A 14,556-nucleotide genomic window follows, 5' to 3' on the forward strand; every position below is an offset into this window, starting at 1 on the left:
CAAGAGATAGCTGTTTCTCATACTGGATTTTGCCTGCTACTTTCTGCATATTTTATCAACACAGAACCTGTTTCTACAAATGTTTGGTATGATAACATTATGGAATCGTATTTAGGTACATTATGCACACCATACTCACGTCGAAATTCCCTTTGAACTCTTTTAACACTCTCGAGTTTAGCATACAAAAAACACATTGTGCCTGCTATTGATTTGTAGTAGCCATTTTAATCATCTATGATTTTCATTTGTCCTTTCAGATTATGCGTTGTTGATTGTCATATATGGAAACTCCCATCTTTTAATCATAATATAACCAGCAAGAAATTTTTCCTACTATCATAATAGCTTTATAATAATAAATTAATATTATCCATACCCAAACGGATTAGACTGCATATTCAGGATAGTTTACATATTATTATTTGCGTAGTGAACTTTTAATAGGTTTGTAAGATATTTTGTTATATTTGTGATTTATTTTGATTACAAATTACATTAATATGTTAAACAGGAGCAAACAAGATGTTACCACCTCCACCAGGTAGCATCTCGAGCATGGGGGACAAATCGATAATTGGCAGAGTTAGAGGTCCACAGCCACAGCCAATGCAGCAGCAACAACAGCAACAGCCGCAGCAGCAACAGCAGCAGCAGCTGAAGAAGGTTATCCCAGTGCAGCAGCGGCGGAGACCGGGTGAAATGCCTGCATCAGTTGGGACAAATGTGCTACAACAACATACGGACCTTAGTTCTGCCACATGCAAGCTTCAACAGTTGCACCATCATTCCTCTCATCAGCAGTCTACATTTGTGAATACCGTTGGTGTATCATCTTACCAAGTTGGCAACTCTACCACCTCAACCACTCCTTCTCCACCGTCTGTTCGTACTGACTCACCAGGCTTGCATCATCGAACATTACATAATTCACAGCAGGCGCTTGGAATCTCTGAAACCAGTGTGACAAGTCAGCAATCCTCCGGAGTTGCAGGGCAGCAACTGGTCTCAAACTCTGTTGGAATAGCAGCTTCTTCTTCTGTCCCCACACTTTCAAATCATCAAATAATTTCAACAGTCCCTTCACCACATCCTCGGCATCATCCATCTACGTCAGCTCTCCAGCAGAAGTTGTATCCTACAGGGAATCCACAAGAACAGTCTGCATTTGCCTCTACATCAAGAAGCCATCAGATGCAAGCAGGATCATTGTCTCAACATCACCAAACCCAGCAGCTTGCACATCAGACGCAACAGCTGGTTCAGTCTGCAGCATCTGTCAGATTACAGCAGCAACAACAGCAACAGAGACCTTCACCACACGAGAGGCTTCAACCCACAGCAACACCCATGGCAGCTGGTGTCGGTACAGTCATGACATCTCGGAATACCAGCAATCCTGTATTAGCACGTCAACAACCTCCACATTTCACACAAGGTCCCGGTATCCAGTCCTCCAACCCACCACCATACCCTCGCCTACAACAACAGCAGCATCAACAACAAGCGAGGCTGCATCCCCAGCTTCAGCAAAGGGCTATACATCAATCTCCTACAAAGGATCCGGGGCCACTACAGCAACAAACACAGCAACAATCATCAGTGAAGCCTGTGACATATGGTGAATATGCACGACCGTATGGGGACACTCGTGTGGGAAATGGTGCATCTCTGGTCTCTAATAGTTCTGGCAAACCTGTGCCACAGCAGCCAGTACGTCATCAACCAGGTGCAATGTTGGCTTCCTCAGCACCAATGGGGGCAGGCCAGAATTCGTCTGTGGGTGGTTGGCAGCCAAGTAGAGTTGGGCAATCCCAACAGAATTTCGGCAGTGCTAACCATTCGACACAACTACCACAACAGCAGCAGTCTCAGAATAACACTGGCATGATCCAGCAGCAGAGAATGTTTCATCATCAATATATAAATCCACAGCAGCAGCAGCAACAACAGCAATCATCACAGGGTCAACAGGGTTGTAGAGAAGTTGGGGAGGCTCTCAAAGATACTAGTCAGCCAGTGGCAGAAACAATAGAACCTATTCCCAGTCCTCCTGCTTCACCACCTCCTCTCACTTCTCGAGGCAAACGTCGTCAGTTCCTCATTAATCCTTTAACGGGTCACTTGGAACCTATGCCAAGTGAAGAGAGCAGTTCAGAGAGCGAACCAGAAAACCCATCTAATTCAGGGGCGGGTGGAAGTTCCAAGATACATGATGCGGCTTTAGACGATCCTTTCTTCTACTTCCCATCTCCCCTCAACGATCGCTCTAACAATTCATTGTTCTCTGATGACGATGATGATGTCAGCAGTACAGGCACTGTATCTAGAAGGGCAGATACAACAACAACAACAGACCAATCTGATTCTGAGGCTACTGTGAGGTCGACAGGAAGTGACGCATCTTCTTCAACAGTCCGGCATCACCATCACAGGCCTAGGAAGCCGTGCAGCCCACCCCAAGTCCCAGCTCAAGGTGGGGGACCAGGAGAGAAGATCAAACTTCGTCTGAAGCTTGAGAAGAGTGAGCCTGTAACTTCGGCTTATAAAGTAGATGTGTCATTCGTAAATGTCCCATCGGCAAGGAAAGGTGACAGTCGCTCAAGCTCCGTAGCAAGTGGAAGACTATTTGGGGGGTCTGCTGGGGGACAGGCAGGGACAACAGGACCCTCAAGTGGCAGTACCTGTATTGCAGCCAGCACACAAGGTCAGGCCGGAGAAGAACCTCGAGTGCCACCTTTACACATTTCTCTTCGCGGTCGCAATGCAGCTGTTGTAGTGAGTTCGCATAAAGACAGCAGTAAAAAGTGGCAGCACAGTAAGGATGTGTTTGGTGTTAGTAAATCTGGAGTGCCATCATCTACAAGCAAGAGATCATCTTCGTCGGGAAAAATCAATCGTTCTAAAGTTCGTGACAGTGTTAGCCTAGTAGGGACAGGAGGAATGGATAGTGCTACTATAGAAGGTGGTGTGGGTGCGGTTGTTAGAATAAAGAAACCTCCCTCAAGTATTTATTCTTCTTCGTTGCCTATCACAACAGGGAAAACCGTCTCTGCAAGTGGTAAAATTTCAACAAAAACCCTTCTGAAAACAAGTTCGAGTGATGCAAGTTCTGCAAAGAAACAGCAGCACATAAGTACTTTGATGCCAAATGAACGGACGGTAGTGTCTGATGGTGGTATTAAAGTTAGAACAAAGTTAAAAACAGATAAGCGTTGTGGTGATCGTGATAGGGACTTGGACGATGTTCCATTGAAGAGTCGAATGAAGACTGAACCGGGTGAGATTGCAGGGTTAGGAGTGGGAATGATACCACAGCCACCGCGTGGTGGGAAAATGCCAGCCAGTTCTAGTACAACAACAACAACTTCAGGAAAGAATTTTTCATCATCTGCAATTGGGGATTCGGAGTTCACACTTCTACGTCAACAAATTGAGAAGGACAGGTCCGGAGGCTCCAAATCGACTTCTTCAGTGTCCGAACACAAGATGTCAAGTGTGAGTGTGAGCAGTAAGATGAAGCGAAGGGAGTCTAGGAAGAAATCGTCGTCGTACAGTAACTTAGAAAGAGAAAGCCCTCAATTGCGAGAGCAGAACTTGTTGTCCGGTGGTAGAATATTAGACAATCAGGTTGGAGATAGTTTGCCCATTAATGCGGCCAAATGGCGTAAAAGTGACTCTAGCCACAACATCTCTAATAGTGCTGCTTTGAGCGGGAAAGCTTCACGTTCTCCATCACCTTCATTGAACCGACGAAGTAAGTCACAGTCTGAGAGAGTAGATACTTTGCAGAAGAGTGGTGGGACAAGTTGTAAAGTAAGTGTTACCCAGGCTACCACTGTTAGGAGAGGTAGTGAGAGTGACAACAGGGCAGAAAATGGAGTGAGGAACAGTGCTCCTGATGATAAGAGGAGACGCCAAAGCTCAGAGGACAAGGATCTCACAACAGGTTTCACAGGTATGTAAATCATATTGCGTTTTTCTCAGCACAGGATCATTTTCATCCATGAAATGCAGAGTGCAGTTTTTTGAAAGGTAAAATACCAGAAAGAAGCCAGGCAACATTCATTCTTTCAAGCAGTGCATGATGCAAGTTGAAATGGCTTTTTTTCTAATGTGGTTCTAAAGTTTTTGTTTGCTAACTGAAAGTAGTAAACTTACATACAAACACAGAGACATAAATAATACGAGGCGCGTCCAGAAAGTAAGTTCCCCAGAGTCTGTTTACAGAAAGAAAACAATTTCATGGAAAGATTTATTGCAACAGATACAGTAATTGTTGAGCTACTTTTCAACAAATTTCCCTCTGGAATTGAGACATTTGTGATACAGTGGAATCAGCAGAGAGGTGCAGACATCTGTCACTCTGGATCCAATCCCAGACGGCAGACTTCTGCGACACAGGGATATAAATGTTGATCGCATGGTATGAGAAATATCTCATTTTCGGTAGGGAATATGTTGAAAAATAGCTCAACAATTGCTGTATCTGTTACAATAAATCTTTCCGTGAAATTGTGTTTTTGTTCTGTAAACAGCTCCAGCGAAACTTTCTTTTTGGACGACCTTCGTAGTAACAAAGATAATGAAATTATGGTTAGGGTAATGTACAGTACTATTTACTTAAAATAGGGCCTGCTACTTAGAAAACAAACTCACGGTGCTTTATACACTGTTAAACCATTTTAAACTTTGCAGTAATATGCTACAAAGTATGCCAGTTCTTAGAAATATTGCATCAAATTATAAACAAATTCTCGGGACATACTATTTAGAACTTTGCCTTTCAATTTTACTTTAAGATGCCATAGTAATACAGGCTATTTATATAGCTGTTTAAAACCAGTTCGCTACGAATGTGTCAGAGACGGTTTTATGATACCCATGTATATGTCCGTTTCTTAAGTGCTTTACTTAGTAGAGGTCGGACACTTTCATAACTATTTTTGATAGCTAGTTATGCACAGCTTTGTTGCGAGTCTAGCTTAACTCTAAGCAGCTGGAAGACTTATATCACTATTACACGCAAATGTCTTAATCTTAACTAGGTATTCGTATACCTGCATAATCAGGTAAATTCGTGTTGTGTTCATTAGCCAAGCGGTTTAAGGTGCACAAAATATGTCCGGCCAGAATATCGTGCCTAAGATAGTAGGTTTGCATCCCAGCCACTGCAGTCAATTGAGCCTGTGGTAAAGGATGGGAGGGTCCATGTAAAACAATCAATGTAATGGTACACATGGAAGCTGACGGGGTTTCAGTTGACTGCAGTTGAAATGATTTTGCTCGTTTTTTAAGAAAAAAAAAGTACAAAAAAAATTTTATTGTTTTAATCAAGTGCAATGTCCTTAATGTTATATAAAATTAAAGAATATCAACGTGTTTTATATATGACATACAATTTATAACATATTATATCACGTCATATCCATAATACTAGCTGGTCACTATAAAGGATACACGGCTCTTAAGGGTTAATGGCTCTCACCATGCCTACATGTCAGTAAAAGGCATTGGGTGGGGAAACAGTATTTCGTGTGCCAAGAATGACAGAAGACAATACAACGCTATTTTCGCAATTAAAATAAGTAACATAAAAGACTAATAGGCTATATGTGTTAATATTTTAAATGGATACCAAAAGTACAATTTAAACCTAAAGACATGTTACATTTATTAACTTACTAGTTAATCTCTGTTTAATGTAGCTCATTAATCCTCTGCTTTGGATGTTCTGGATGAAGTGTTTTCACTGCTGCTGTTGCTGCTGCCCAAGTTGATTGTGAGGTGCTCATTTCACATTTCAATAAAGACTCATTTACACTTCCTAATCTCTGTTACACAGCTCCCACACATCACTATTTAAATGTGACTTGTGTTGTGCTATCCTCATATTTTTTTAATACCATTTAAGCCAGGTGATAAGCTGTGTAATGAGTTCATACAACTCAGTCTTGAACATGACTCCGGTGAATGGGATGTTGTTCTTCACCATCCAATCTTGGAAAGCCTCTCCTCAGTGAATGGAATATTGTTTTGCACTGCATCTCCTGTTTCTTTGTATTTAATGTGGGATACTTATTATTACTGGATGTTATGATATGACATATTGTCTGTCACCAATACAGAACAAGGTGGAAAATTTGGCAGCAACATTTCTTTTACCCAACACATGTAATTAGAGGAATTCATTTCCTTGTGGTAGTCACCGGTGGCTTGATTAGATTTAAATAATATGAAGATATTAGTGATGAAACCCTTTTGATAGAGTTGCCATAATTATGGATACAAAAATAGGAACACCTTTGTTTTCCTAAAAATTTGATATATCATTTGCATTGAAGAAAGCTATCTATTATACTGTGTCATCCATATATCGCTGCACCGCAGCTGAGGTGGGGTCCCGCTCAGCCAGTAAGCTATCGCTTCCTACTGGCTGGACAATACAAGAGCCTGATGTTTAAGCAATCAATCGATCTTTTTAATGTATCCAGCTGTTTGCTGATAACATAAAGTCCACTGTAGTCTATTCAGTTCTTGTTTTTCATGAGAAATGAGGGGTATTTTGATCGGTGTTCATTATAGATGTCTGTTGCTAGTAGCCAGAGTTGGGGTGTAGTCAATATATACTGCAGAGCTGTGTCTTCTGCAACTGGTACTGATGATTTAACTGATGTTTAGCAAATGACTGTCTAATAAATTCTAATGCATTTTAAAAGTTATATACTCACCCATGTCACTAAAGGAGATGCTGGAACTGCCTGCCTTCGTTTTCAAACACATTTCTGGCATCTTATGAAATGACCCATTACCTTTCTTAGTTCTCTGAGAAATTGAATTGATGATCTCTTGGCGAATGTTATCCTTAAGTTCATCTAATGTATGTGAATTGTTTTATACACTTTATCTTTTAATGATCCCCAGAGATAATCACAGGCAGTTAAAACAGGGGATCTTGAGGGCCATATGTTATTGCTGATAACTCTTGTCGAACATTTGTCGAATTGCCTGCAATGAAACATTGGCTGTATGAGGCATCGCCCAATCCTGCTGAAAAAACGCGGGACTACATTCCCTCTCAGTTAATTGTTGTTCACATATCTATCACTGTTAATATTATGTGCTAAAAAAAATAGAGCCTATTATTCTCTCACCGGAAACTGCCCCTAATTTCTCGTCATGAAGAGTTTTCCTCATGAAGCAGATTAGATTTTTCAGCACTCCAATGTCGACTGTTTTGAGAATTTATATACCCATGTAAATGAAACCACACTTTGTTCTAAAAAGAGAATGAGATTAGGATCAATTTCTCCGTGATGCATTTTATTCAAAATCCATTCACAAAATCTAATCCTGCATACAGGATCACCCGGTTTAAGCTTTTGCACCATTGTACATTTATAGGGTCTTTTTAACTTAATAGCCCTTTTTATGGAATCATAAGAAATTTCTGTTTGCTGAGAAAGACAGCTAAGAGATTTCTTAGGGGAATTTTCCAAGCATTGTCCAATGTCATCAAGAGTTTCTCCTGTGGGCACTGTACATCGCCTTCTTCGCTTCTTATCAAGAACACTTCTCTTTTCACGAAATTTATTAACTAATCTATGAATCAACCCATGACTTGGGACTCCAACACCTGGGAAATTCTCTTGCAATAGTCTCCTGACAGCACAAGCGGATACTGTATACACATACAAATCAGTAATCTGCTCGCAGTTTTTGTTCTTTTCTTCTTATTATTAGAACTTTTCTACAATACAGTAGTTATCCTTCACCCAAAGAAATTTTCCTCCTTCACAAATCTCTATCCTCAGCATGTTCTTCAGTAAGATCTCTTCTAGTCATACTCCTGATGTCATCCATCCATTGTTCTCTTGGTTTTCCTCTTCTTCTCCTTCCCTCTGCAGTCCACTTCAGCATCATCCTTGCTATTCTTCCATTTTTCATTCTCTTCACATGTCAAACCATTTTAATCTTCTTTCTTCAATTACTTCGCAAACATTCTTTTCTCCGTCCATAATTTCTCTAATTCTTTGAGTTCTAATTTTTTTCTTCGGTTTTCTTGCTGCTCTGCCAGAAGTCTATTTGAGTAGCTAATAATCTATTTTCATGTATTCTGTCTAATGTCCAGGATTCTGCCCCATTGTAACATAACACTTTGTACCGGTGACTTATAAATTAGGATTTTTGTTTTGTTTAAAATGTTCCTACTCCAAAGAACCGAGTTCAACATGCTGATTATATTCCTTGGTTGTTTAGTGAATATATCATGAAACCCTTAATTTCATAATGATGAAAATTATTATCTGATGTGTTTGTTTCGTTTATTAGTAAAATATTTATATTTTTTCCAAAGCATGTTTTATTTCTGTGATTTTTGGTGATAACATCCTCCAGCATTCTAATGGAATATGTTAAGTTGAATGTTTCTTCTTTGTAAAAGAACAGTTTTCTTCTTGCCTTACTGGCCCATTTTGTGAGGAGTCTGTAATTGCCAGTAATTGTTACTCACTTAGTACCACCTAGGAGACACGCGTGACTCATGGGCTGTCACAGGTACAAAAAATATCATGTAATATAATAATGTAAATTCAGGATTAGGAATTATTTTAAGTGTTGAATTTTGATATACTTTTGTAGCTAACATCAAATCACAACTGAAAAGGCTCCTTTCGCGATTTCTCCTGAGCAGTTAAGTGATCACATGTTTTCCATCATTTTTGTCATTCCCCCCCTTTCTTTTTAATATTCAAATGTTGTAATGTCCACGCTCAGTTCATCACGGAAGAAAGTAATTATCTGCACTTTACTGTGATAATGAATGTATCCAGATCCCCTTTCTTTTTGCATCTAACTGGAATTTGAGTATTATTGCCCTTCATTTTACTGCTTATTATTAGAGAGCGTAATTTAGGCAAAAACCTATTTTTTCCTTGATACATACAGGCTTGAGATTTAATATTTACATTTTTCATGGAAATATAGGTATAAATAAAGGGGTTTTATAGTGCCTAAAAATGCCTATTTCGACATTAGTGCCTATTTTTTAGTTTTTTTATTTGCATCATTTTTCATAATTGTTTGCTGTTTTTCTTAACATCTTGTACCATTTACATTCCAAGACGGATAACAACTCCTTCCTAGCAATGAACAACACAATAGAGAAGTACCTCCAGGCCACCCCTTCTCATTCTTACAATCTTGCAATCCTGAAATTTCAACTTTCAGTCGGTCTGGGTAGCATAGTCAGTATAGCGCTGGCCTTCTGTGCTCGAGGTCGCGGGTTCGATCCCAGCTCAGGTCAGTGGCATTTAAGTGTGCTTAAATGCAACAGGCTCATATCAGGAGATTTACTGCAGGACAAATTATTATTATTATTATTATTATTATTATTATTATTATTATTATTATATCTTCCTTTGTCTCAGCAATTTAACACAAACTCGCTGGGTTGTAACCGAATAAACATTCTTTTACATTTGAAGACAGACAAAAACCCCTTCCTTTTTTCTCACCATTTGTAAACACAGCAGAGCGACACAATAGCCACAGTAGGTGTTGATCATCTACTGTGAAGCAAACTATGGAAATGTGATTGGTGAATGAAAAACACTAACTTAAAGACATAATGAATAATTTCAAGGGAAAAATTGTTCCGGGCCAGGGTATTGATCCTCCTGGGGTAGCTCAGTTGGCACATTTGTGCGCTAAGCGAAGGGTCCTGGGATCGATACCCGGAACAATTTTTCCCTTGAAATTATTCAAGCCTGCTTCATAGGGAGCTTCTACCTGAAAGCCAGATTTGCTTAAAGACATAATGTCTTCATTTTGTATATGCGTGTGTGCCTTTGTGAAATGTGTGGAAGTTTCTTTTAATCCTAGAATTTTGCATTAAATAAATGTTGAATCTTATATTAGTGACATTTATTAACAAAAAAGCTTATTTTTTATTTTATAGAGCCTAAATAAAAGCCTATTTTAGGTGCCTAAAATGCCACTTTTAGGGCCTAAAATTCCGCTCTCTACTTATTATACTGCTATGTTTTATTAATGTAAGACCACAGATATTTCTCAGAGATAGATGGCAGTAAAATGACAGAACACAATACAGTTGACGGAATGAATGGGGAAAAAAATAATTACATATAACAAAAGTCCCACTTAAAGCGCTATGTACAAGAAATGGAAAGAATAATATTAGAAAGAGTGGCACTTAATTACTACTTAAAATACAACAGTAAAAAAAAAAGTCTGCTTCTTTTCTTACACCTTCTGCAGAATGATCCTGCATACATTTCTCAGGATTAGTTATGTGCACAGTTACTGCTTTTCTGTGTTCTAAATAATCAAGGTGCACTTTAGCGTAAAGTAACGCAAGTCTGTGATTTATGCTATGCTCAGGTACGAGACAGTACTCATCAGTGAACGTAGGTTCGCTTTCTAGAATCCCAGTAAAGCATCGTACAGTTTCATCATCATTCAGCATTTCATGACCAGCTAAATTTTTGTCTTCATTTAACCAATAACACACAGCTCTTCATCAAAATTTTCACATCCACGTAAATAATGTATTTAAGATTATATGCACTCTTTTCATAAACACTATGTTTCAACATGACTCAATAGTAACATATTAATATCTGCAGTGCACTAATGAATTTAACTGAAATGCAAACAGAACATTAAGACAAGCTGTACTAACTATGAATAACAACACAAAGCCAAGAACTAATGTTACAGATACCACTGCTACTGCTTCATTGCCCTGTAGAAACAGATTTCATATTTTACTGTCTCATTCTGCTACCAGCCGATCATGACATATTGAAAGTAATGCATGCTGAAGAGAGAGGGAGGAGAGCGCAGAATAATATTTTACTTATTCCTTGGCCTCACTAAATATAGATGGCTTTATGTCCATTGCATAACCTTGTAGGTGTTACTACCAGACTTTAAAATATTTGCTTCCATGTGTTACCATCCAAGTTAAGAAATTTGCGTCTTTGTAATACTGTAGTCAAAAAAATTATTAATTTCAGTTATTTTTCATTATTTCTTTCTTTCCTTGTTTTCCCAGATAATCTGCACCTGATCACAGATAATCGAGAGTCTACTGTGTGCTTACGTTGCTTATATGTTCTCTAATATCTCGTACTTTGAAATATATAACAAGTAAGAATTTTGTGTTTTTTGTGAACTGAGGTTTAATAGAAACATTTAGTACTATCCTTGTGCAGGGCTCCTACAAAAGATCTTTCCGATTTCAAACACATGTAATTTACATATGAATCTGAGCTGCGTGAAAATAGTATCAATGGAAAGAAAAACTCAAAAAGTTTAGTTCCTTACCTTAAAGATATTCAATGTGTCTCCCCAGCACATCCTTTGAGATTTGTGATGTAAAAGCATTTCTGGGATAGATTTTTACTGGATGCTTTGGTTCTCCCCACCACTCTTATTCAATGATTTTTTTCAACTCAGAATAGGGTCATTCCATATCAAATCAACAAGGCACTCAACCCGACCAACTCAGATTTCTTTCAAATATTGAGGGTTTGTTTTACCTGCCGCGCTAACTAAAACTGCCGAGTTTCATATGTCCTGTGCTTTTCGTTTTCTGTCAGTGGCATTTCAAACATGAAGAAAAATCACATTTTTGTAAGCATGCTGGTTCAATTAAAATTATATATCTCAACAACGTCTCCAGATAAATTTACAAAAATTGGGTGATACATTCTTAATATGTGATAGTTTTTATTGCTTATATTGTTTTCTGCATGTATTCAATTACACTAAAAAAACATGGTGAAACAATTTTCATATATTCATATTTAAAAATGCAGGGGTTCTATTTTAATGAAAAAAATATATAGTACGCCTCAATTAGTGATATAATGAACTGATAAGTTTCAACTTGGAATCATCATAGGTTACAAAGATAAAAATTATTATGTCACAGCAAGCGTAAGCTAACCGTATAAGTCGCGATAATTATGTCCCACACATTCGTTGTAATTAATTATATTTGATCATATTCTTGAATGTCACTATGTAATTTAACATGTAGTACATAATTCGAATTTTTTAAATTATTACCTGAAATAAATTATTGTCACATGGATTTTGTTAAACCTGAAGTTCTGTAAGAAATGCTTACCTTTCATTGCTGAGATGAAATAGCCTGATCATCTTTCCAGACAGGATGCTGCGTTGTTTCAGCTACATTTTAAAATTGCTTAGCAAGTATAATACCCATCCTAAACAGCAGGACTGTATGAAACTTGTGTTCCAGGCACTGTGGTGGATTTTGCAAATCGAAGAGCAAGCATTTTTTCCTCTTCATTATAGCCTTTTTTAGTCGCATAAACGGTATTAATGTTTGGGAGATGATCCCTTGTCCAGTCGTACAATTCCCTAGGTGTAGTTATTTGTTTATCAGATGGTCTCTACAAACTAGCACAAGCCGCAAACCTTTTAAGTGTCCCACCTACAACGTCATAGGTCTTTTGCCATGCGATATGCAAAAATAATGCAATTCTGTTGGAAATCCAAAATCTTCTCCATGTAATGTGAGGTTCAGGAAATTTTTTCCTATTTTTATACTGAGCAGAGAATCCATCGGAGAAATATATAATTTTTGTGGTGAATTACAGATGTTTGTTTTAATGACTCCATTAGATATTTTTGAAACAGATGTACAGCTGTAGTGTCATATTTCGGGCAGTGTGAAATTATTACCAGATTTTTAATAGAGACTGTATCGGATGACGATTCATTATAATATATTACGAAAGTATGAATGGTTGTCTGCACATTAGTCCTGTGATATGACTGAATTACATCTTGGACTACGAAATAATAGTTTTCAGCGAAGTCGCATATCACAATAAGCAGGCATGGCTGTAGAAATGATTTCATATCACGTAGAAACTTACTTTGTCCAGATGATATAAATGAGTGAGTCAGTAAATCACCAAGTTTCTCCAAGAGACAGTCGAAAAATTTGTCTGCGGGTTTCATTATAGTCTCAAGCGTTGATCGGTCAGTCGTCATCCACTGCTTGTAGGTCACTGATTCACTGAAGTTTTATACGAAACATTTCTCTAAACCCTCTCTTATTTTGAATGGTTCAGGACATCCTGTACATTTCCTGAACAAGCAATTTATATGAGGAGGATTGCACACCATAGTAGCCAAGAAATGTTAAGTTGGAAAGTATAAAGAAAAATTTTCTTGAAATCCACGTAGACCTGAAACTTTAATAAATTGCTTCCGGCATAAGTTTTACATTCTGAGGACACAAACACAGACAGTATAGTCCACTAACTCCATCTAAAATACAATTTCTTGGTCAGGGTTAGAATTTTTAAACACTGCATATAATTAATTTCTGCTCATGTGATTTACTCCCTGATTCTTTAATCACAACGAATATTTCTTACCAGGCATCATTCTGCTTATCTCGTCAGAACAACAGAGGGCAAGGGTTTTCCAGGTTTCGGATTTGGTGAACACAAAATTCCCTTTCCCTTTGCCAGGACTTTGGCTTTCCGAATTATGTATTCGAAAGCTGAAAGAAACTCTTTTTTTATATTATTTACGCTCCAGCTTTTATGTAGTAGTGTTAAAATGGTGATTTTCTCACTTTTACCTGAATTTTGAAAATTTTCCTGCAACTGAGACAAAATTTCAGAATCAGAAAGGTCCTGGTTCCTCGGCATCTTTAATATCGAAGACTTTGTCTTTTACAATATTTTCAAATTTCTGTCTCTTATATTTCTCTTGTTGTAGCCTTTCTTGTTTAATAAGGAACACACCTTGGTCAAAAAGACTTGTATTTAATGAACTTACATTTGCTGTAGAGTCGACGAATTCTTCATTACTAGAGTCATTATGAGGATTCTGCGTAATAGCATTATATTATATTTTTATTTCTTTGCGGCACATAGCGCACACCTTTTGTTCCTGTTTTAAATCAGGAAATACATTAAGCATCCACGATATAACACTTCTTAAATTTTTCCTCTAATTATAATGCCTTGATTTCTCGAAGGGATTGCAGCAAACATAGACCTATAACTTAAAACGCGACTCCATTACATCGCACAAAACTACCACATACTACGAAAACTAACGACACTGCACTTGAAACAGATTGCACGTTTTGTATAAATTGAAGACTGTATAAACTGCCACTCATGATGGCATGACAGATCTATGACGCAGCTTATCAGACAAGTACGAACTTGCGCGCATGCAGTGTTGGTGTAAGACGGGTTTAAGTGCTACAAACCAATACATTGATATATTTTTTTACTGATACTCCTGAAACGTTTCCAAAATGAAACTTACACCAAGGGGAGAATACTCTTACCTCTATAACATACATTTTTCGCGAAATAATTTATGTCCCGCATTTATAGATATTTAATGTTAAAATGTGTTTCACGTGACCATTCAATAAAGAATTCATTACTTTGATGCAAACCTATTTTTATTGAAACGTATGATCCCTTAGCTTTAAGATAAGCCCAAGTTTAAGATTCTACCTCAATT

At 37.9% G+C, this 14,556-nt stretch overlaps 1 protein-coding gene across 5 annotated transcripts in view; it reads left to right on the forward strand.

Moving 5' to 3' along the window:
* LOC138696060 (serine-rich adhesin for platelets-like) overlaps window positions 1-14,556 on the forward strand; it is a 106,811-nt gene that overhangs the window by 66,979 nt on the left and 25,276 nt on the right. For all 5 annotated transcript variants that reach the window (XM_069820569.1, XM_069820574.1, XM_069820572.1 and 2 more), the window contains one exon: window positions 515-3,958. In XM_069820569.1, the coding sequence (XP_069676670.1) occupies window positions 515-3,958 (3,444 nt within the window). The remainder of the gene's footprint in view (window positions 1-514; window positions 3,959-14,556) is intronic.

The sequence above is a fragment of the Periplaneta americana genome, chromosome 3 (genome assembly GCF_040183065.1).
Source record: "Periplaneta americana isolate PAMFEO1 chromosome 3, P.americana_PAMFEO1_priV1, whole genome shotgun sequence".
In the NCBI taxonomy this organism is placed as follows: domain Eukaryota; kingdom Metazoa; phylum Arthropoda; class Insecta; order Blattodea; family Blattidae; genus Periplaneta; species Periplaneta americana.